Consider the following 24,814-nt stretch of genomic DNA (forward strand, 5'->3'; position numbering starts at 1 on the left):
TACTCTAGCCCTTGTTTAAAGGAACATAAAAAGTAGACGCAGCCCACTATGATAATCTCTACCCCAAATGCCATCAAAATGAGTACAAATTACAAGAGATGACCTTGTTACATCAGCCACTCATCTAGCTTACATAAAATATGCTAGCAATTTCTAGCAATACAAATGGTATCAAACATTCAGTTTCAACAAAATGTGAATTCCAGAATATGGGCACTTGGGATCTTTGTCATTTTTATGACTTCAGATTAAGCTATGCAAAAGTAAAGAGAACACTTTCAATGAAGCCTTTGTATAGTTTATTGTCTACTGTTAAATGTATATAAAAAAGAAAAATGAATAAATGAGGGACATTAAATGGTGAGATTCTATCCGAGCAAACAATAAATAGTTATTTACAGTCTTCAGCAAAATAAAACGCAAGTCTTATTGATCTTCTCATGCACATAGACACACACATACATACTCCCTTACTCACATACAAGCACAGCACACACAAAGGAAAAGGGAGACCATCATAAATAATTTACATGGCATAGGCAATTATGATACAATCAAAATATTAACATCTTAGTCCCAGCACTGATGCCTTTTTTATTTAAAAGATACAAAAACATTATTACATTAATGAAGTTTCCCTCAATAATTCTTCTCTGGGACTTAACAGCCATACTTTCAATGCATTAAAATATGATTTGCAAAAGACACCCTCAACAAACCTCTTTAAAAAAAATGTAAATGTCTATTAATATGACAAAACAAAGAATGTGCAATAAAACCAGAAACCCCAGATTCTTGATAACATCAAAATCTATTCAAAAATGTTTTCAAAGCAGAGGAACGAAATGTGGCTTACTCTATCACATCCTTCAAGCAATTCTAGAGATGATCCTTGAACAGCCATTAGGGCAACAACAGAGATACACACCCTTCCATTCCCCAGTGGCTGCTTTACACATTTTGACAGGAAAATGACAGGTTCACATCTACAAAGCTGCTGCGACCAATCATGGCTGCAGGCAAACTTGTGGATGACCTGAATCTTACTGTTCTGTTGTTTGAAGGACTTCCCTTTGTATGGCTTTGTCTGGATATGAAACTCCGAGTAATTCCCAGCCTGATCTAGCAGGGTTGGTTAGGGTTGGTTAAGCCTGATCTTATAGGGTTTGGTGTGCAGAAATGAACAAGGACATTGAACATTTGAATTCTCACTTAGTAGAAGTTGTTCTTTGAGGTGGCATCTACCAGCAACACATGCGATTGTCTAAGGTCCACACATTCACATGTCTACCAACAGTCTTTTGGATAACATAATGGCATTCTGAATTGAGACAGATTTGCTTATGTTTTTCCTATATTTAAACATCCATGAATCAAACCATACCAATATCTTCCAGAGGAAGCTTGTTCAGTTTAAAATAACAAAAAATGATAAATATGAGAGTACTAAGTCTATAGCTGAATAACTGGTTGTATCTGGTTAGACTAAAGGGGCCGATGGACTTTTAGTACAGTTTTCTTGAAACGATCTATATACAGCACACATATAATAAAAATTACAAGCATTGAAGACAACAGTAAATATTAGGGTTCCATTTTCAAGGTCTCAATGGTTATTTGATTGTTTGACAGTTCAGAGCAGTTAAAAAATTTATATATGAGCAAGTACATCCATATTTTCTCATTATAGCATTAAAAGCATTTGGTAGCTTTGAGACCTTTCATTGTTAATGGACTTTCTGGTGAGTTTTGAATTAACTTATTGGACAATGTAGCTGTACACTGCAATAATAAATAACATCAGTATCCTCATATTTGGAACTATGTTACTAGATCTTGATAATGGTTGCATTCCTATCTTATCAGCATTTTGAAATCAAAGTCTAGCATGTAGAAGAGGTGGAAAGTGGTTTGTGAGATGTGGCCACAAACTATTTTCACAGGAGCTTCATGCACACAAGCAGTTTTGCTTTCCTTCACGTAAATATAGGTGTGTGATGGCAATGCCTGTGTGATGTCACTGCATGCAATTCTTGCAAAGGCATACTTGTCATTTAAAACTCAGTTGGAATATTAATGTAATTCTGTTCTCCTCCTAAAATATTGGGCTGGCTCAACTCTAACTCATGAGAACTATGTTAAAAATTCTGAAATAACCAACATTCTTATGAATTTGCTTTGGTATAAACTGTAATTTTTTCCATGGAACCCAGCTGAAATGTTAAATATTGATTATACAAGAGGACTTGCTTTAATGCAAACCTCCAAGCAGACTGCTGATCTAAAAAGATGATAGGAAATCATTATCACTTGAACATCACTGTACCATCTTCTTTACTTAAGTTCCCATAGCTTCTCTCTGAGCAAAGTTTGTAAAGGTTGTCCTTCTGCTACAGTATATTTTTTGGACTTTGTGACAGCAAAGTCCACCTCTCATCTGAACAAGTAACAAGCGTTTAAGTGGTGATCTTATCTCTAACCATTTCCTTCTGCTTGCTATATTGTCTGCTCCTCCAAATCTTATTTCTGCCATATTTATATCTATATAATACATAATATAATTACACTTTTACATTTTATATGTAAACGTCATTAAAAAAACCTAAAACAAATTATTTATGCCATGTTTTCAATCCACACATCAATCTATTTCTGCATCAGCAATGAGTTCAATGATCACATTTAATCCAAACTCCTTGGAGGCACTTAGGTGTAGGGTTGGAAAGATCCCTCCTGGCAACAGGGTTGTCAAGGAAAGGTAGAAAAAATAAGGGATTTGAAATATTAGGATGTATAGAGGTGTCTAGGTTGAACGGCATCTACAGTACAGTGCTTTTCACACAGCTGCAATAATTCAGGCATCTGCATCAGAAACAAACAATCGGTTAGTACAATAGCCACATTTGGACTATAGTACAGATAATCTATGGATTAAAGCTAAATTAACAGATATTAATCTCATTTATTTCAATGGACCTAAAGTTCTACATAGATAATTGGAATCTTATTAATTTCATTGAGGGTACCCTAAAAAGTACAAAATTTGGGTCACAAATTTTAAACACTGTAGTTCAGAAATATGAGACATTTTGCAAACTTTTTTTGCCTCAGCAACTTCCAAAGGAGAGTTGAAGAACAAATAATCAGAATACAATAAAATATACTGAGTGTGTGTGTGTGTGTGTGTGTGTATGTATGTATGTATATATATATATATATATATATATATATATATATATATATATATATATATATATATATATATATATATATATATATATATTCAAGGCTTTGTGAAAGCACCTTGCTAATTAACTCTTTCATTCCTGCTTTGGCCTGTCTCAAGGCTTATCCATAGGATATAGTCAACTATGACAGCTCATTATTTGCACAAATAATGAGCTGTCATAGTTGACTATATCCTGTGGATAAGCCTTGAGACAGGCCAAAGCAGGAATGAAAGAGTTAATTAGCAAGGTGCTTTCACAAAGCCTTGACAAATACTTAACATATATTTAGCCTTGCCTTCTAGCTAATAAAAAGAGAGAAAGAACCTGTGGCTCAGCAAGTTAAAACAACTGCCTAATATACAATCAGCCCAGGTTCGAATCTCAGATAAAGGGTATGACTGACTGATGAGAACATAAAGAGTTCGAAATGGCCATCTCAGCCTCCCAAAATTCTTTATTAGCAATTTGAATAATTTGCATATATATATATATATATATATATATATATATATATATATATATATATATATATATTAGATTGCTAACAAAGAATTAAAGGGAGACTGATATGCATTTCAAACTTATTTGTTTTCATCAGTCAGCCATACCCTTCTGAGATTCGAACCTGGGCTGATTGCACATTAGGCAGTTGTTTTTACCTCTAGGCCACAAGCTCTATCTCACTTTGTTAGCTGAGAAGCAAGGGAGATGTGTGTTAAATGCTTGTTAACTATTTAGATTACCTTGCTAGACCTCAAACATGGGACAAATCTTTATTTCCTGTTTCAGCCTAACTGAAGGCCATCGACATGCAGTAGTCACAACAGTGGCAGCTCATATTTGTGTAAATTTTTTTAGATTGCTAACAAAGAATTAAAGGGAGACTGATATGCATTTCAAACTTATTTGTTTTCATCAGTCAGCCATACCCTTCTGAGATTCGAACCTGGGCTGATTGCACATTAGGCAGTTGTTTTTACCTCTAGGCCACAAGCTCTATCTCACTTTGTTAGCTGAGAAGCAAGGGAGATATGTGTTAAATGCTTGTTAACTATTTAGATTACCTTGCTAGACCCCAAACATGGGACAAATCTTTATTTCCTGTTTCAGCCTAACTGAAGGCCATCGACAGGCAGTAGTCACAACAGTGGCAGCTCATATTTGTGTAAATTTTTTTAGATTGCTAACAAAGAATTAAAGGGAGACTAATATGCATTTCAAACTTATTTGTTTTCATCAGTCAGCCATACCCTTCTGAGATTCGAACCTGGGCCAATTGCACATTAGGCAATTGTTTTTACCTCTAGGCCACAAGCTCTATCTCACTTTGTTAGCTGAGAAGCAAGGGAGATATGTGTTAAATGCTTGTTAACTATTTAGATTACCTTGCTAGGCCCCAAACATGGGACAAATCTTTAGGCTGAAACAGGAAATAAAGATTTGTCCCATATATATATATATATATATATATATATATATATATATATATATATATATATATATATATATAAATAATTTAGTATTTGTACCGGAGAATTGTAAGCCACTGAAGAAGGTTGATTGGAATGGTATATAACACCAATTAATTAATTAATTAATTAATACCTACATGAATACACCACTCTTAAGTATTTTATTCACAATTATATTCCACTGATTTTAACTCATGTAGCCTATTAACTCCTTAGAAAAGGCATGTCTAACTCGTGACGTCACATGATGTGTGATGTATCACGACTTTTTCCCCATTGCCAGCAATGGGAGGGCACGGTTTCATCGTGATGCATCCGGCCTGCAGGCCAGCAGTTTGACATGCCTGCCTTAGAAGGTTTTGAATATCAAAAAGCATCCTCTCCTGCATTATTAGCAGTCAGTAGGAATTACAAGCAAAATCAGAATTTATGTTCAGTTGGAAAGTTGACACAAAAATGCATAATCATTGTTGACTACAAATTAGGCAAACATGTCCCTGCAAAAGAGTCATGACAAATCTAGCACTAAGGAATTCACATCAACTGCTTTACTGAACATGAAGGAGGCTCTCAAAAATGTATATTTAGAAACCAAATAGTAAGCATGTATATAAGAAGCAGACAATTTGGCATTCTTCCTTTATATCCCTTCTCCATGCTGTATGTTTCCAGAAATTGTCTAAGGAAATTGAAAGGTTTGGAAACATATAATTATGATTGCAGTAATAATCTTAAATTTCAATTTACCTCTGCATTCATATTTGAGGTCAGAGAAGTATACCATCTCTTGTGAAAAGACAAAAAGACCTAATCGTCCACCAGCATAAGTTGTATCATAGATTGGTCCAGAATCTGCCATGATCTGTTTTCCTTCATAGACTACAACCCTGTAAGCGAAAAACATGGTCTAAGTGAGATGCAATCTTTGAGATGATAATTCATCTTTTTAGAAATAATGTGCAAAATTTTTTGAATTGAAAACATCCCATTCAAAACAGGGCCATTTCAAACTTGGAAGACTTCTAGTATGGGCAGAACCCTTTTTAATAACATTGGGGACAAACCTTTTCAGAAAAAGGTGTTGAACATAGAAGACAATAGTTTGAGAATGAAATATTTTGAAATCAATATGCTTTGCATATCATGGCTATATAGCAATTTTATTTGTTTATTTAAACATATTATTTCTTCTTAGCCTTAATTACAATATCAGTTAAATTATATAAAGATATTATATTTTATAGGAAAGAAACGTGTGGCACTGAATTAACAACTAATTCCAATTAATTAATTGATTTTAACAGAATGTAAGGATGAGAAATGTCTTTTTTGTTTCCACCTGGCAGACGTAATGAACATACACTACATAATTATATATCAGACCCTAAACAGTGTGTCCCCTTCATGGATTACTGCCTTGTCGTGGCGAAGGGGCTTGCGTAATTCAATGAAGCTATGAGCTATGCCGTGCAGGGCCACCCAAGACGGACAGGTCATAGCCGAGAGTTCTGACAAAACGTGATCCACTGGAGAAGGAAATGGCAACCCACTCCAGTATCTTTGCCATGAAAACCCTATGGACAGTACCAAAAGGCAAAACGATATGACGCTGGAAGATGAGCCCCTCAGGTTGGAAGGCGTCCAATATGCTACTGGGGAAGAGCAGAGGGCTAGTACTAGTAGCGCCAGAAAGAATGAAGCGACTGGGCCAAAGCTGAAAGGACGCTCAGCTGTGGATGTGTCTGGTGGTGAAAGGAAAGTCCGATGCTGTAAAGATTTTTTCTCCATAGGAACCTGGAATGTAAGATCCATGAATCAAGGAAAGCTGGACGTGGTCAAACAAGAGATGACAAGACTGAACATCGACATCTTAGGTATCAGCGAACTAAAATGGACAGGAATGGGTGAATTTAATTCAGATGACCATCAGGTATACTACTGTGGGCAAGAATCCCTCAGAAGAAATGGAGTAGCCTTCATAGTCAATAAAAGAGTAGGAAAAGCAATACTGGGATACAATCCTCAAAATGACAGAATGATCTCAGTTCGAATCCAAGGCAAACCATTCAATATCACAGTACTCCAAGTCTATGCCCCAACCACCAGTGCTGAAGAGGATGAAATTGACCGGTTCTATGAAGCCCTACAGCACCTTATAGAACTAACACCAAAAAATGATGTCCTTATCATCATGGGGGATTGGAATGCTAAAGTAGGAAGCCAAAAGATAACTGGAATAACAGGCAAGTTTGGCCTTGGAGTACAAAATGAAGCAGGGCACAGGCTGATAGAATTTTGTCAAGAGAATACGATGGTCATAGCAAACACTCTTTTCCAACAACCCAAGAGACGGCTCTACACATGGACATCACCAGACAGTCAACACAGAAATCAGATTGACTATATGCTCTGCAGCCAAAGATGGAGAAGCTCTATACAGTCAGTAAAAACAAGACCAGGAGCTGACTGTGGCTCAGACCATGAGCTTCTCCTTGCAAAGTTTAAGCTTAAACTGAAGAAAGTAGGGAAAAGCACTAGGCCACTCAGGTATGAATTAAATCATATCCCTGTTGAATATACAGTAGAGGTGACAAATAGATTTAAGGAATTAGATCTGATAGACAGAGTGCCTGAAGAACTATGGACAGAGGTTCGCGACATTGTACAACAGGTAGCAACCAAAACCATCCCAAAGAAAAAGAAATGCAAGAAAGCAAAATGGCTGTCTGAGGAAGCTTTGCAAATAGCTAAGGAAAGGAGGGAAGCGAAAGGCAAGGGAGAAAAACATACATATGCCCAATTGAATGCAGAATTCCAGAGAATAGCTAGAAGAGATAAGAATGCCTTCCTAAATGAACAGTGCAAAGAAATAGAAGAAAACAATAGAATAGGGAGGACCAGAGATCTTTTCAAGAAAATTGGACAGATGAAGGGAACGTTTAATGCAAAAATGGGCATGATAAAGGACCAAAATGGCAGGGACCTAACAGAGGCAGAAGAGATTAAGAAGAGGTGGCAAAATTACACAGAAGAACTATACAAGAATGAGCTTAATGTCCCTGATAATCACAATGAGGTGGTCACTGACCTCGAGCCAGACATCCTAGAATGTGAAGTGAAGTGGGCCTTAGAAAAGCTGAGCAACAACAAAGCTAGTGGAGGTGACAGTATTCCAGCTGAGCTATTCAAAATCTTAAAAGACAGTGCAGTAAAAGTGCTACACTCAATTTGCCAGCAAATTTGGAAAACTCAACAGTGGCCACAGGATTGGAAAAGATCAGTTTACATTCCAATTCCAAAGAAAGGCAGTGCCAAAGAATGTTCAAACTATCACACCATTGCACTCATTTCTCATGCTAGTAAAGTCATGCTTAAAATCTTACAAGCTAGACTTCAGCAGTATGTGGATCGAGAACTACCAGAAGTACAGGCAGGATTTCGAAGAGGCAGAGGAACTAGAGATCAAATTGCCAACATACGCTGGATCATGGAGAAAGCTAGGGAGTTCCAGAAAAACATCTACTTCTGCTTCATTGACTATGCTAAAGCCTTTGATTGTGTGGATCATAACAAACTGTGGCAAGTTCTTAAAGAGGTGGGAGTACCAGACCATCTTATTTGTCTCTTGAGAAACCTATATGCGGGTCAAGAAGCAACAGTGAGAACTGGACATGGAACCACTGATTGGTTCAAAATTGGGAAAGGAGTCCGGCAAGGCTGTATACTGTCGCCCTGCCTATTTAACTTATATGCAGAGCACATCATGAGAAAGGCAGGGCTAGATGAATCAAAAGTTGGAATTAAGATTGCCGGAAGAAATATCAACAACCTAAGATACGCAGATGATACCACTCTAATGGCAGAAAGTGAAGAGGAACTAAAGAGCCTCTTGTTGCGGGTGAAGAAGGAGAGTGCAAAAGTTGGGTTGAAACTTAACATTAAGAAAACTAAGATCATGGCATCCGGCCCTCTCAATTCCTGGCAAACAGATGGGGAAGAAATGGAGGTAGTGACAGATTTTATTTTCCTGGGCTCCAAGATCACTGCAGATGGGGACTGTAGCCAAGAAATTAAAAGACGCTTGCTCCTGGGGAGGAAAGCCATGGCAAATCTAGACAGCACACTAAAAAGCAGAGACATCACCCAGTCAACAAAAGTGCGTATAGTCAAGGCTATGGTCTTCCCAGTCCTAGAGGAGATCAATCCTGACTGCTCTTTAGAAGGCCAGATCCTGAAGCTAAAACTCAAATACTTTGGCCACCTAATGAGAAGGAAGGACTCACTGGAGAAGAGCCTAATGCTGGGAAAGATCGAGGGCAATAGAAGAAGGGGGCGACAGAGAATGAGGTGGCTGGATGGAGTCACTGAAGCAGTAGGCGTGAGCTTAAATGGACTCCAGAAGATGGTAGAGGACAGGAAGGCCTGGAGGAATGTTGTCCATAGGGTCACGATGGGTCGGACACGACTTCGCAGCTAACAACAACAACAAAACAGTGTGTGCAGCTTCTTGCAAATGACCAATTTTTTAAAAAAATATAAATTACACATTCATAAAAATATGAATGTTTAAACAACCTTCAAGGACATTCTCTGGACTGAAGCGTTTTAAAACTGTGTCATAGATAGTGTCCATCTGTGTATAAAGGTAGGTCAGGACCGGATAAACCAAAATAGTAATCCAATAGATAATGCACATTTTTAACAGATTACTTTTTTCTTTTCAGTGGGAACAAAATTTGCAAAATTTGGGGGTGGGGTGGCACATAAAGCCCAGAAATCATAGAGATACACTAATTTACACAATAATCCTGGAGGTAAATTCATGTCATAATTTGCAAAGATTGAATTCTTTACATATCTGAAGGCCAAAGGAATTCCCACATATCTTAATACATGGGACAATAATTCAGGTGGCATAAATGGCATGAAAAATTGAACTGATAGAGGGGGACATGGGCAAACAAAAAGAAGAAATGCAGTAACCATTCCCAAGGGAATTATTAGCAATAATAAGTAATACTGCACTCATGGGAAAATATGTGCCATAATATAGAACTTGTTTACATTTATATTTTATTAAAACATTTTTTCTGAATAAATGTTCTCCAGATGACCTGATTATTTTTAAAAAAGAGCCATCTTTTCTTTCAGTACCTTTTTACTTTAATTGTTTTTCTTTCCTTCTCACCTTCTAGCCAGAACCAGATTATTTCATAGCAAACCATAACTTTCTAAGAGCTGGAGGAAAGTTATTTCTTTTAAATAATGTAATAATATTTTGCCTTTGTTTATATATGCCATTCAGAATAAAATGAACGTATCTGATGAGATGGAAAAGTGAGAAAACATGAATTCAGAATCCCCCAAAGGCTTCAATTATAAAAATAAACAGGCTGCCCTAAATGAAGTGATAGCTTTGGCATTTGCTCACAAAGGATTATAAAATGCTATTTATGATCAGATAGAAAAAGAATAGCATACATCAGAAAAAATGTCATACTTTATTAATCCTGTCTTAGGTCTGTGGATCAAATGCCACCTGTAGGCAGTGTAATCTTTCCAGCCAATATTTTTGGGATCATGCCACAAGGTACGCACCTGTAACAAAGATAAAACACATAGGCTTACATTGGGAGAAAAAAGCCTTACATATATCATGCTATTGCTAACTGACCAACTTCTTATGGTATCTAAACTTTGTTTAAGGAGTGAGTTACATCAGGAATAAGGAATTGCCCTTGCATACATGAAGTTGTCTTTTATCCACTCATTACACTCTACTCATGAGTAATACATTACAACTCATACCACCACCCTTAAATACATGCAAGGGTTTCATGTAGAAAGTCAAGTCCCCTCCTCTTTTATTCCAGAGTACAGGATATAAAATGATTCATATAAATTATGGGAAACAGATTCCAACTGAATGTTAGAAAATAAAAACATTTGACTTCTGGTTTGCCATCGCAGCCACCACGGCTTCTGGAAGGTGAGCTCCGTCTTCCGCATTCGGTTTTGCTCCGCTGGGGGACCCTGGAAAGGGTCGAAAGTCACCCTGTAGGGGTGACGAGCAAGGAGGGAACCCCTGATTGATTGCAGGAGGATAGCAGCCCTTCCTCTTGATCCGGGGCAGCCCTCCAAACCAGTGGAGGAAAGACCGGCCATAGTAATATGATATGTCACTAGGCTGCAGACAGCAGAAGTCAAACTTACCACTAAGCACTTCGAAAGCAATGCAGATGAAACTGGGTGAGATCTGATCTTCTCTTTACCCTAAATATTTTCTTTTCCTGTAAAAGCTGCCCAAAGTATCTTTCCCCCTGTGAGGAAAGAGGGAAGGGAATTTCTATCCCACCCTCTAAGAATAGCGGCGACTGACTACCCAGAGGAATTAAAACACTAAAAGAACAACTTTAATCCAATTGGATGTCTATGTTCCTGAAACTTGGGGACCAAAATTTTTCCTATTTTTATTGGAGACTTTTGCTTTTATCTACAAAAAAGAAATAAAATTAGAAAAAAGTATTATAAAAATTTTGGACTTAAAAACCATTAAAAGGCATCAATGTCATTTTGTGGCGAGGTTTGGTATTACAATTTGTTATTTCCTAAAAGACACTTGGCTCAAAGCCCAGACCTTAGATAAGACTCTTCTGACTTTGGCACCACCTGTGAGAAACTCAGATGTAAGACAACAGCTGGGTGGCATAACTGGCCTACTTGAACTGTGTATGTAAACCTTTATTGACTTTCAGAGTTATAGGTGGGGAATTGCCTTCCTATCTCTTTATTTGAGAAATATTGGTTACTATATGAGATGATGAAATACCTTGGACTATAAAATCTTGCTTGACAAATGACTTCTACTATGAAGACTATTTATAAACACGTGAAAGAGATGGATGAAGACCAGGAAAAGATCCTTTCCATGTTGAAAGCAATGCATGAAACCATTCTTTCAGCTTGTGATAAAATAAGACCTAACATAAGAGATCAAGATGCCAGCTTAGATACACAAACCCAAACTTTGACTACAACCAAAGAACTAACAATGCAGAAGATAACAGAAGAAGTGGAACAATCAAATATTAAGACAGAGGACTCAATTCACCAGCAAATACAGTTAATGGAAAATCCAGAAAAGGGAGTGACAACACTGAAAATGGAAAAGACTTTCTATATAAACCAGAAGAAACTTGAGAAAGAAGAAGAACAGATTGAATGGAAGATAAACATATCAGGGCAATCATGGGGAGTTGGAATATTAGAGAGACAACTTAATAAATACAAATGGGCTAGTCCTTCCAAAAAAGGCAATTAAATGGTCTCCTTTATTTCAAATAATATATATAATAATAGAAGGAGATCTATTTGATGATCTAAAAGTACTGATATGGAAGGCTAGTTGGCAAAGAAAGAAAGCCAGAATAAGGCTGAAGAAAATTGGGGTTTTGATATATTAGAGGAGATTTCATATTATTAATTAGAGGGTTAAAGGGAGAAGTTGAGATGAGGGAAATTCTGGTCATTAGGTTTAAAATATTTGGAAATTAGTTGAAAATAAGGATTTTATCTGTTTAATACTTAAAAATTAGACCTAAAAGAAAAAAAAATATGTATATTTGATTTCTTGATTAACCCAGGCAATTTATATAATGGTTTTGATTTATTAAAGGGGATATTGTATGATTAAGTAGATGATTTAATATGGTGGGAAATAGATAACAAGATTATATTCAAATAGATCAAATGTGTATTTTGGATATTAGATTCTGTTATGAATTGAGATAAGGGAAATCTTGATTACCTAAAGCCTGAAAATTATAAATATCAAAGGTTAAATTGGAATATTGATGGGAAACTAAACATTGGGGAAAAAATTAATAGCAGGATATGGATTGTTTATGAAGATTCACTGTAAAAAATAATTAAGATACATATAAGCTAAAAATTTATTGATAAATGTAATAATGATGTTTTTACTGAGTTGATATAATAAGAACTGTATTAGCTTAAATACGAGACAGTAAATGTTAAGCGAAAAAGAGAGGAAATATTTGATGTTATAACTTGAGATTTGTACTAAAGATTTTGTTATCGAACTATTGATTAACCCAGCCACCATGTTGCTTTTTAAATACTTAAATGTAAAATTGGAAAATTAATAAAATATTCTAAAGAAAGAAAAGAAAAGAAAAACTTTTACACTAAGATGGTTTGGTAGTAGAACCAGTCCTGCAGGAAGATAATGGGCATCTCTGAACTATATGTATTCAATTGGAAGGTAGACAACCATTAGCTAGGGATGCTTTAATTTGAATTCCTGATCTCAATTGGAAGTTGCACTTGATGTCTCAAGGGTCCTTTCCAACACTGTAATTCTATAGACCTGTTAATCTATGTCTCTTGGAGTTTTTTACCCTTCTGATGCTATGACTTAGGCAGAGGTTGCTATGGCAGAAAAAGGATGACAGAAGGAGCTGATAGGAGGAGCTGTAGGAGGAGACTAGCATAGCAGATATATTCCATAGTACTTAGTTATGTGTAGAGCAATTGGCTGTGATACGAGGGGACTGAGTACTGAGTAACTGACCGTAATTAAGATAAAAACTAAACCTGGGCCTAGTTTGGGTCTAGCAAACCAAATATACCTTGGTTGGGCTATGCATATGTTCAAAAAGGATACTGATTTGTCAGAACTTTAAGTTAAGCATCCCTTAGAAAGTGACACGGAGAAGTAACCCTCCATTTCTGCTCAGCAGAGAAGCCACACCATTCAGACTGATAGCAATGATTTCTGTACATCCTGTACATGCCCTTAGCAAAACAGCTGCTCAAAGCAAAGAGAGCTCACCTCGATGCTTTGTTAAAGAGAAACAACTCTCCTCCCTAAGCTGCCACCAATCTGCCCAGATCTAACATCTGGAGCCCTTAATAATGAAACCTGGGCAATAAATTATTATCATCCTGAACCAGATTGACAGTATTTTTTAGCACTTTCCTGATTAAACCTACATGAAAAGTTAGTCTTGACATGTGTGCTATACCCTGACTTTTCAGTGTATGTTTTTAAATCCTGAGGCCGCTTATAATTAAAATAGACATGAGGCAGGTTAGAAAGATCATAGATCATAAAGTAGGTTAAAATAATATGGTCAACAACAGCTGCTGTAGAAGGGAAGGGAAATTTCAATACATACCAGAACCTGTGACCCATTCTTAACATTAGTGCACTAATCACATGATTTGCACATGGGAGGGCTGTCTTGCAATTAAATGGGGGCAGGGGAAGTATAAAGGTAAAGGTAAAGGTTCCCCCGCAGATGCGTGCTAGTCATTTCCAACTCTAGGGGCCAGTGCTCATCTCCGTTTCAAAGCCGAAGAGCCAGCGCTTGTCCGAGCACGTCTCTGTGGTCATGTGGCCGGCATGACTAGACGCCAAAGGTGCACGGAATGCTGTTACCTTCCCACCGTAGTGGTCCCTATTTTTCTACTTGCATTTTTACGTGCTTTCAAACTGCTAGGTTGGCAGAAGCTGGGACAAGTAACAGGCACTCACTCTACTACGCGGCACTCGGGATTTGACCCGCCAAACTGCCGATCTTCTGATTGACAAGCTCAGTGTCCTAACCCACTGAGCCACCGCGTCCCAAAAGTATAAGTTTAAGTTTCCTTAATTTCATGGTAACTTTGGGCTGATAACATATTGGTGAGGGGACTTTTCAACTACTTACCTGTCCAAGCGTATTTCCTGTGTGCCAAAGAGCATTTCTCAAATGTTCACCAGTACCAGTTGTAGAATTCACCACCTTAAGGGATACCCCTGAGTATCCATAAGCTCTGGTTGGCTTATCTTCCCAGTATGTCTGAGTCACTTGCTTCCACATTAAGACATAGAAGCGACTACTGGATTGGTAACCAAAGACAAATCCAGCATAATCATCATCTCGGTCTGTGTTGACATAGAATGTGCCACTGAAGTCAACAGAACTGAATTCATCATAGCCTGAAGAAGGATAGGAAAGAAATGCTGAGGTATTGTTTTAATTTCACTATCTACTGTCAAAACTATTTAGTGTGGTATGTTCATTTGTTTTAGAATTCAAGTCAATATTATTTATTTATCAAATTAATATAGCCACTCATTCATCTATTGAAGGTGAGTCTGAGTGGTGCACAATATATTAAAAAATATAAAAACATTGAATACAAATATAAAAAGTCATAGTAATGAATATTTTCAAAAACCCAAAACCAATCAAAGTGAAGGGAGAATTTAAAAATGGCTCTGTCAATAATGGAATCACCTAGCCATGTTTTGGCTCCCTGGGAGACCAAGTCCTGATCACACAATGGGCCTGTTTGTAGGGTCCTTCCAGAATATCAAAAGAAAGGAGCCAATCTAATTTTGGGGTGGGAAGGATGCTCAATAAAGCGGGTACTATGGCAGTGGCAGCTACATCTTTTGGGCTGGTGAAATATAAATCCCTGGCTGATGATATGCATTGCATGCCTGATCTGCAAGATCTAATAAGGGAGACTGAAATGCAGCCCCTCAGATTATTAGTCTTCTATTTTAGTATTTTGGTTCTTGGCTTTCCTCATTCCTTATCTTTTCCCTTGATTTAATTATCATACTTGCTTTAGGGTGAAACATCTGTAGATGTTTGGAGAAGGCAACAACCTTCATATTTTGGCCTACTGATGTGCTATGTGCAACTTTCCTCAAAAATGATCTAGAAGCTGAAGCTGGTACTGAAGGAAACAGAGTGGCTTATGGTGGCACTGAATAAGACGCTGATCCTTAAATTCTGGCTGTCTGCAAGATATTAATCCATAAAGGCCCAAATGATTTTTCAACATTTAAATTATTACTGCCATAAATGGCAATCAGCTGGGAGAATAGAATAGAATAGAATAGAATAGAATAGAATAGAATAGAATAGAATAGAATAGAATAGAATAGAATAGAATAGAATGGAATGGAATGGAATGGAATGGAATGGAATGGAATGGAATGGAATGGAATGGAATGGAATGGAATGGAATGGAATAGAATAGAATAGAATAGAATAGAATAGAATAGAATAGAATAGAATAGAATAGAATAGAATAGAATAGAATAGAATAGAATAGACCTGGAAGGGACCTGGAAGGGACCTTGGAGGTCTTCTAGTCCAGTCCCCTGCTCAAGCAGGAGAACCTATACCATCTCAGACAAGTGACTGTCCAGTCTCCTCTTAAAAACCTCCAGTGATGGAGCACCCACGATTTTGAAGGCAAGCTGTTCCACTGGTTAATTGTCTCACTGTTAGGAACGTTCTCCTTAATTCCAGGTTGCTTCTCTCTTTGATCAATTCCCAACCATTGTTTCTTGTCTTTCCCTCTGGTGCTTTGGAGAATAATTTGACCCCATCTTCTTTGTGGCAGCCTCTCAAATACTGGAATACTATCATGTCACCCTATTTCTTCTTTTCTTTAGAGTAGCCAGAGCCAAGTCCTGCAGCTGTTCTTTATATGTTTTAGTCTCCAGGCCTTGGATCATCTTAGTTGCTCTTCTCTGAATTTTTTCTAAGGTCTCAACATCTTTTTTGTAGTATGGTGACCAAAATTGGTTGCAGTATTCCAGTGTGGTCTCACTAGGGTTTTATAAATGCTATTTGTTGTTCTATCAATTCACAGCATGGCTACTAGGAATTGCACAATTCACTCTACAATCTTGTATATGTCTGTAGGGAGTTACTATAGTAATTATGAAAGTCAGATAAATAGCTACATGATATTAGCCTTAAATTCTTTACCATTTTAGTCCTGATTGAAAAAATGAGATAATCTGGGATGAAATAATTTAATCTCTTTTATGGCAAACACAGAATACCAATGCATGGTCTCAAAATCTAAAAATGCCACAGGATACTTGGAGACCCTTATGAATAAATAACAGTTGTGGTCAACTGTTATTATTCTGAATATAGTTCACTCAGAAGGAATTCTAATACTTACCAACAGCTATGCCAGGATCTGAATTAGCAGTCTGAACCAGTTCCTTGCCCTGATGGCGAATTACCCAGTTTGGATCAATCTGAGCTGTTCCTTTAGGATCCAGGGGTACCATTTGAAACTTTCTGAAATCTGTCTCACTAATGGCATCATTTTCAGGGCACGCATCAAAAATATCTGGGACACTATCATTGTCAAAATCATCTTTGCAGATGTCACCTCGGCCATCCCCTGAATCATACAAATTTTTAAAAACACACGTAATAATAACTTTTTTTTCTGTATGAGAAGTTGTGGATATTTACATTATACATTAAATGCTAATTAGTACTGAATAATACAGTGCAACAATTCGCTATACTATTCCTAAAAACAATACAGTACAGAGGTATTGCAAATTTAACACATGGCCATTCATAACTTACTTAAATACTTTTATTGAATGAAGGAGTACAATTAACTAGCATTAGAAAACCATTACTCAAAAGGAGCACACTTTATGTGCTTTTGGTTAAACTTTTTCTGCTTTATTTTTTCCTTTCTAATAGATACTCTTGTATCTTATACACAGAGATGCACAACTCTTTTCTATATTGTGAAGCATCCCCTACTTACATGAAATAGAATCACAAAGCCTTTTTGTTGCACTCATATAACCATCTAAGCCTTTTTTTTCTTTTTTAGAAAAGGTAAAGGTTCCCCCGCACATGTGTGCTAGTCGTTTCCGAATCTAGGGGTCGGTGCTCATGTCCATTTCAAACCTGAAGAGCCAGCGCTTGTCCGAGGACGTCTCCGTGGTAATGTGGCTGGCATGACTAGATGCCAAAGGTGCACAGAATGGTGGGAAGGTTTTTTTTTTAGAACCAAACCATTATTCCTAACTTGATAATTAAATTCTGGCTCTTTATATATATTTTTTGCTATATTGTGATTGTTATATGCCAATCATCATTAACGTACTAATACATGTTAATGATGAATTGCCAAATTTACACTTCAGTTGTTTTTGTACATTTATTAATTGTAAAGAAGGGGGAAATCATTGGTTCACTTCTCTGCTCAAAATAGTAATGTGGAAATATTATAGGTTTACTGATCTAGTGGAAACTCTAAGTAAGATTATCGTGAGGCTGAAAATCTGAGAATAATTGCTATGCCACAACTACATATGAAGTAGAATATGAGCTGTTTGGGGGAGAGGGGGAAATGAATCCTTTATACCCTAAAAAATCCTGAGTACAACAGAATTTGATATTTAAAAAGTGCTTTGGGATTTTATTTTATTTTTTTATCTCTGTGTCATCAAATGCCTTCAGCAAAGTTTTGCCATGAGTACTTAAGACTGTGGCCGTGCATTTTTGTCCCATCTGTATTAAATGACTGAGGAAGGCATTACAGTAAATCATATAAAAATAGCTTTGACTACTATTTCTTTCTTTACGAGGGAAACTTGTTTATTTCATAAAAAATAGCAGTGATAAGCTAAAAGTGAAATAGACATTCCTTGAAGCTTTGGAATGTGACTGTATTGAAATTGTGGTTGATTAATGGGGCATTCAAAGTTAAACCACTCAAGAGAATAGAGTCCACCACCCCCAAATCACTTATATACAAAGATTGACTAATGGCATAATGCTAAATAGTTGAAAAGCTCGGTGTCATAATGGAATACTTATAATGGTTTGAGTTAGTTTTTGAGGTTAAAAAACAACAGGCATTAAAATAAATGCCAAAATCCAGAAGAAAAATGTCAACAAGTCTTCTGAGTTCCTGGACTAAATAACAGCTTATAAAATGTTTATCCATTCCACAAATCTATTATTATTACTAATGTGCACCTATAGGTAGTCTAACATTTTTTTTCCATCTATCCTAACTATGTCAGTATCAGCTCTGCAACGAACCTGGCTGCAGCCATTTTTTCGTTTTGGATTGCCAAAAGAAGGGGAAGGGTATTTTTGGTTGTCTAAACATGAGCAACTCTTGTGGGCACCAAGGTCATTCCTATGCCGGAGGGATGGATCATTGAGGTAGAAAAACCTGCCAAGGGGTTCTATTGGGCAGCATGAATACAGGAGTGGGAATTATTACATTGTATTACTTTGATTCTTGTAGGGGGGAAAGGTTTAGATCTGGTTTCACTTTTGAATGTGCCGGTATTATGTATCCAAAAAACTTTCTTGCCTTGGAGTTCTGATTTATGTGGTCTTATTGATCGGAATCATGACAGTCAGATTTATATAGAGATTCCTTAACTCTCTCACTTCTGATGTTTCACCAGTCATGAAACATGGAAAATCATGGGAGCTAGTTCTTTCTTTTCCTGGCTAATTCTCACACATTTTTAGGAATTTACATAAATATTTATCAGTAGGAACTTGGCCATGGAGCATCAAAAAAGGTTTTTAAAAAACACAGATAGCAAGAATCAAGGTTTTTCATAGTTCTCTTTATGAGAAAATGGCCTCACATTCCACTGACTGACTGCTGTCCAAGTTGAATTCCAAATATTGACCAACTGTATGTGTGTTTATCTTAACACTTAAGAGGATAAAGGTATGTCTCCAGTTTTATTCTCTCTGGTAACTTCAAAGAAGTGACTTCTTTGTCCAAGTGAGGTTTTAATTATTTGGTTCAGATGTTGCCTAATTTTTTTGCAGCACTAATTGCTGCTGACAAGACTACTAATCCTTCAGAAATTTAAAAATGCATCTCACCCAGTGGTGGGATTCAGCCAGTTCGCACCAGTTCAGCTAATTTTTTGTTGCCCAAGCCCAGAATGGGCTTCCAGAAGTGGCATCCACACAGAGAACTGATTGTTCACATGTTTGAATCTCACCATCGATCTCACCCATCAGTTTTTTGAGGACTACTAGTTGAAAAACAGTTCCTCACATGACAGAACAAACTTAGTATTCTGTTTAATTTCTTGGTAGAATCCTAACAGGAGGAACCTTGATAATCAAATATGAATGATACAGGTTACTCTGCAGGACAGAGTAATTAATCACCTACCAATTTGTATGACTGGAATAAAAAAATATGATAGATTAACACATGGATTTCTGTGTACTATAGCCAATATTATGCAGTTATTAGGATAGGGATCTCCAAACTTGGCAACTTGAAAATTTATGCATATCAACTCCCAGAATTCCCCAACCAGCATGGAGTCTTAAAGTTGCCAGATTTGGAGAACCCTGGATTAGAATAGTATTAAAAAGTTCAAATTTCACACTCAGCTTCAATGGCTGGTAAATCTGAGCTGCCAGGGAAAGAATAAACATAAAAATGTATTGTTTTATTCTGCCTTAGCCCAATTTGGGAACTGGCCACAATCAGAATTATCCAGTGGTGGGATTCAGCCGGTTCACACCACTTCAGCAGAACCGGTAGCTAATTTTTTGTTGCCCAGGTCCAGAATGGTTTTAATTATTTGGTTCAGATGTTGCCTAATTTTTTTGCAGCACTAATTGCTGCTGACAAGACTACTAATCCTTCAGAAATTTAAAAATGCATCTCACCCAGTGGTGGGATTCAGCCAGTTCGCACCAGTTCAGCTAATTTTTTGTTGCCCAAGCCCAGAATGGACTTCCAGAAGTGGCATCCACACAGAGAACCAGTTGTTCACGTATCTGAATCCCACCACTGGAATTATCCTTCCAAAGTGAAGCATGATTCTTAGTCCCTTATCTTCAGTTCAGACTTTGTCTCAAGATTCTGTTCTTTTCAGGCGGCAATTTCTGATTTTCTTTTTTTTCCCCCTCAGGATAAGCAACATACATGCCAGCCACATGACCACAGAGACGTCCTCGGACAAGCGCTGGCTCTTTGGCTTTGAAACGGAGATGAGCACCAGCCCCTAGAGTTGGAAATGACTAGCACACATGTGCGGGGGAACCTTTACCTTTACCTTACCTTTATGCCCACAATCCCAATAGACTACAATTATAATCAAGCAACAATAAAGCAATAACTGGAACATTATTTTTATTGCCACTCAGTAGATGTGACATTGTTAGTGTTTTAAACTTCAGGGCATCTTTAGAAGGAGACCCCACATGAATTCTCCAAGCAGGTCAGTGGCAAAAATACTAAACAGATTCATTTCAAATATAACAAGCTCAACATTTAGTTAGCATTCTGAAAAATAGATTTTTTTCCTCTTCCTGGCTAGGGGAATCTGGGAATTATAGAACAACCCATTTGGAGATCACTAGATTAAAGAAAGCCAGTGTCGTGTATTATTCAGGTGCCCAAAATGGAGACTCTATGTGAAAGATACTAGAAGTGACTGTAGGTGCAAATCGTTTTGTGGTTTGTTTTTAAACAAATTCTGTTGCAGGAAAAAATAATCTTACCATCAGAATCCTTCTGGTCAGGGTTGAATGTAAGTCGGCAATTATCTCTGTCATCTGGGATACCATCATTATCATCATCAGGATCACAGGCATCCCCTTTGCCATCCTTGTCATGATCAGCCTGGTTAGCATTGGCAATGTAAGGGCAATTGTCTTTGTTATTCTGATGGCCATCATCATCTATGTCTTCATTGTTATCACATTGGTCACCAACCAGATCATTGTCCACATCAGTCTAAGGAGGAAAATGAATAAAAAGTTTGAAAGTGTTTGCAATAAAAATAAAAACTAAACTAAATCCATGGCATCACGGAGCTAAGATCCTCCTTAAAAACATCTATTTATGGCATGGAATACAGACAGGCAGTCAGGCAGATAGACATATCATGTATACATTCTAATTTGGAATTCATAAGATACCACCAGATCACAAGGCAGAGTATAACAATTTGAATTAGCTTTTCATTTACAGTATGTAGTGTGGGGTGAATTGATATGAACCTTCCTCATTCAAATTCTTGTCCTCTGCAGAATTTGCAGAACCATAAGGTTCTTTGCTGAGAAAATAATATGGATGTGTATGTAATCATTAGCAATAGTACTTAGGCTGATATACCAATTCACAGTGCTTTACAGCCCTCTCTAAGTGGTTTACAGAATCCACATATTGCCCTCAACAATCTGAGTCCTCATTTTACCGATCTCAGAAGGATGGAAGTCTGAGTCAACCTTGAGTTAGTCAGGATCAAACTCCTGGCAGTGGAAATGTAGAGTTAGCCTGAAATACTACATTCTAACCACTGTGCCACCATGGCTCCTTGACACCATTAGGAGTAAAGCTCAAGTAAGTCATTCCCTGTAATTGCCACTCTGTGCTAATTTTGTTAATGATGAATCTTTATTACATCTGCTATGACTGGGTAAACACTTGTCTTTGCTCCAGACTATGTACTCAAGCACTAGGAGATGGAAAAGTATGTCGGTAAAACTGGGAAAGACTTTAACCTCAGCTGTTCTGGATCTGGGCTTTGTTCCCTTTGCAAGATCTTAAAAATGAGAGAAACTGTGCTGCATGCATGCTCCTTTGAAAAATTTCTCTTGTCTGGGCAATGTTCTTAAGATATGAAAGAATATTGCTCAGAATAATGTTCCCTTGAAAGAAAAAATACAGGAAGCCTGAGGCAATAACTTCATACAATTAGAAATTCCAGATCATAAGCTGAAATCAAAGGTAAATATATTGAGTTGGATCTTTGAAAACTTGAAAGCTGTTCTTTAATAATGCAAACATTCAGTTCATCTCCAACATGTAGCTTGTTGATTATATTTGCTTTTAATGTAGACATGTGGCCTGTTGTTGAAAAGAATAATTTTAATTCTATATAAAATGAGCAATTTTCCTTTCCAAATGAAATCATGACTAAGTAAAACATAGCACTGATGAGACAAGGTGATAAAGACCATTGTGATCTGTCACCTGTGTTACCAATTTTAAAATACCTGGTGAGACAATTTAAAAACAACACTTACTCACACATGGAGAAACTCTCCAGTTCATTCAAACACACAATTAATTCACTGTGTGTGTGTGTATATATATACATATGTCTACGTATACAGACACACATACTATATATCTATATAGATATCTATATCTATACATATACATAGGGATATAGAAATAGATTATAGAAACAGAGAGACAGACGGACAGACAGACAGATTAGTGCAAGATCAGAAGAAATGGAGAGACATGGTCCCATAGAATCACCAAGTGTTGCACATGACTAAATGGATAACATCATCATCCTACAGATATATAAACAAACTTGAATTTATGATCATACCTTTATTGCCATAGAAATTAATCCCTAGTATGAAAATGGTTGGGTGAATTTTTATTACCAACAAAAGTTACCAATTCCCTTCAGTTACTTATTTTTCCTATTTCTTGAAAAAAAAATATCTCCATTATGTAGAAAAAGGGCAATTGGGGATATATAAGCATCTCTAAAACAACCAACAATATTACCAGCAACTTGGTCAACAACTTGCAAATTTAGGTTTAGAAAAAGAACTATATTCAGTGCTGGAAAAATGAAAAAAATATCATTCAAATTCCTAAAATCATGACCACATCTTCCATTTCTATATTTAAGAAGTACATCATTTACCTGATCGGGATTGTGTACCAGGGGACAATTATCACAATGATCACCAACTCCATCTCCATCTGTATCGCTCTGGTCTGTATTATAGACATATGGGCAGTTGTCACGATCATTGAAAATATCTGCCAGGATGAAAAAGCAATACAAATGAAGCCAGATGTTGAGATTCCAGTCAAAACAACAGGTTTTTTTCAACAGTTAGGAATGGAGATTTTTCTTTCCCCATTTTACCCTTCCTCAAAGTCTGAATGAAGTTAGGTCAAAGGAGAATGATTAGCCTGGGATTCTCCCATATGTTTCATGGCTCATTGGTCACTCTGGACTCAAGGCATGCATAATATATTGAATAGATCATGGTGCTGCATAAGTAAATACAACTAAACCAAATGGTTTGGGACAGATCCTATCTTAAATGGCATTTTGTTTTTCATAGTAGCCTGCAAGCTGAAGATGGAAGTCTACCCCACCCGCTTGAAGTGGTTTCCTGTTACAACTGGTATTTAAAGGCATGTTGTGATTAACCCACAGGTAACAGTGAACCTTACAGACTGAGAGACATCTACCCCATGCAGATATCTATGGGGCAAGTGAAGAAATATGCACTGGGACATTGAGTTGCAAGATTAAATAAAAGATCAGGAGTTTTTATCATTTTAGTTAATAGCATCTTCCTACACCTCCAGTTTTAAACTCATCCAGCTAGTAGCCATCAACTGTCTTGTAATAGTAAAATCCACAGGTCAGTATGGATTCTGAGCAAAACAGTTAAATATCTATTGCAGTCTCCTTTGCCTGTTAAAGAAGATGTGTTTGCTTTGTCATGCTTTCCCTAAATTACATCCCCCATTCATTTTTTTTTACAGAATTATAGATACCATCTATAGCATTGTACTTTCTGGTTCCAAGTTGATCAAGTATCTTCAGGATATCACATCACTGTCATCTTTTAGGTTAGTTTTAAAATGGTCTATTTCTCCTATACATAATCTTTGCCTATGTTATACTACTTAAGAACACAGCCAAATAATTTTGTTCGAAAGACACTGATCAGTTCAAGGTACCAATTTTGAAAAGACTCTCTATGTTTTAAGAACAGCAAATCTTAGGTGAGGGTTCAGGTACCATATCATAGGGTATCTTCCCAAATTGCTACCCTGCCAGTTTTTTATGAAAACTAGATGTAAAACAGATTTGCATGATCTATATTTGGTTTTTTGTGAGGACCATCATTTGTAAACCCAGGAACTTGAACCAGAATGTGAGCCTGAAGATAAACCCTTTTACATACACTGTTTTATTTTTTTTAATCAAATACATATATTGTTTCAACAGATAATTTATAAAAGACTCATTGTAAAACTATTGAGTCCGAAATCCTTTACTACGAATCAGATGTGCCCATTCTTGAATGTTAAAGTATTCCTTGAAAAGGTATTATCAGATATAATTCCGGAAAATAATGGAAGTTGATAGGATTTTCCTGCATACTTCAAATTATGCTTTAATTTCTGTTTGTTTGTTTTTTCTTGCAACTTTTGCCAGAACATCAACCCAAAAATAAGTTCAATCATTAATGTAAA

General features: G+C 36.8%; 1 protein-coding gene across 1 annotated transcript in view; it reads right to left on the bottom strand.

Annotated features, from left to right (window-relative positions):
• Nucleotides 1-294: 294 nt before the first annotated feature.
• The window catches only part of THBS2 (thrombospondin 2), a gene marked incomplete at its 5' end in the record, with an annotated part of 54,127 nt that continues 29,607 nt past the window's right edge, over nt 295-24,814 (bottom strand). The window contains 7 exon segments of the mRNA XM_083350197.1: nt 295-2,862; nt 5,450-5,589; nt 10,203-10,300; nt 14,437-14,708; nt 16,706-16,933; nt 21,064-21,298; nt 23,238-23,356. Of these exon segments, the coding sequence (XP_083206323.1) occupies nt 2,855-2,862; nt 5,450-5,589; nt 10,203-10,300; nt 14,437-14,708; nt 16,706-16,933; nt 21,064-21,298; nt 23,238-23,356 (1,100 nt within the window). The 3' untranslated portion in view covers nt 295-2,854.

This window comes from Vipera ursinii (genome assembly GCF_947247035.1).
Source record: "Vipera ursinii genome assembly, chromosome: 1".
NCBI classification, from domain to species: domain Eukaryota; kingdom Metazoa; phylum Chordata; class Lepidosauria; order Squamata; family Viperidae; genus Vipera; species Vipera ursinii.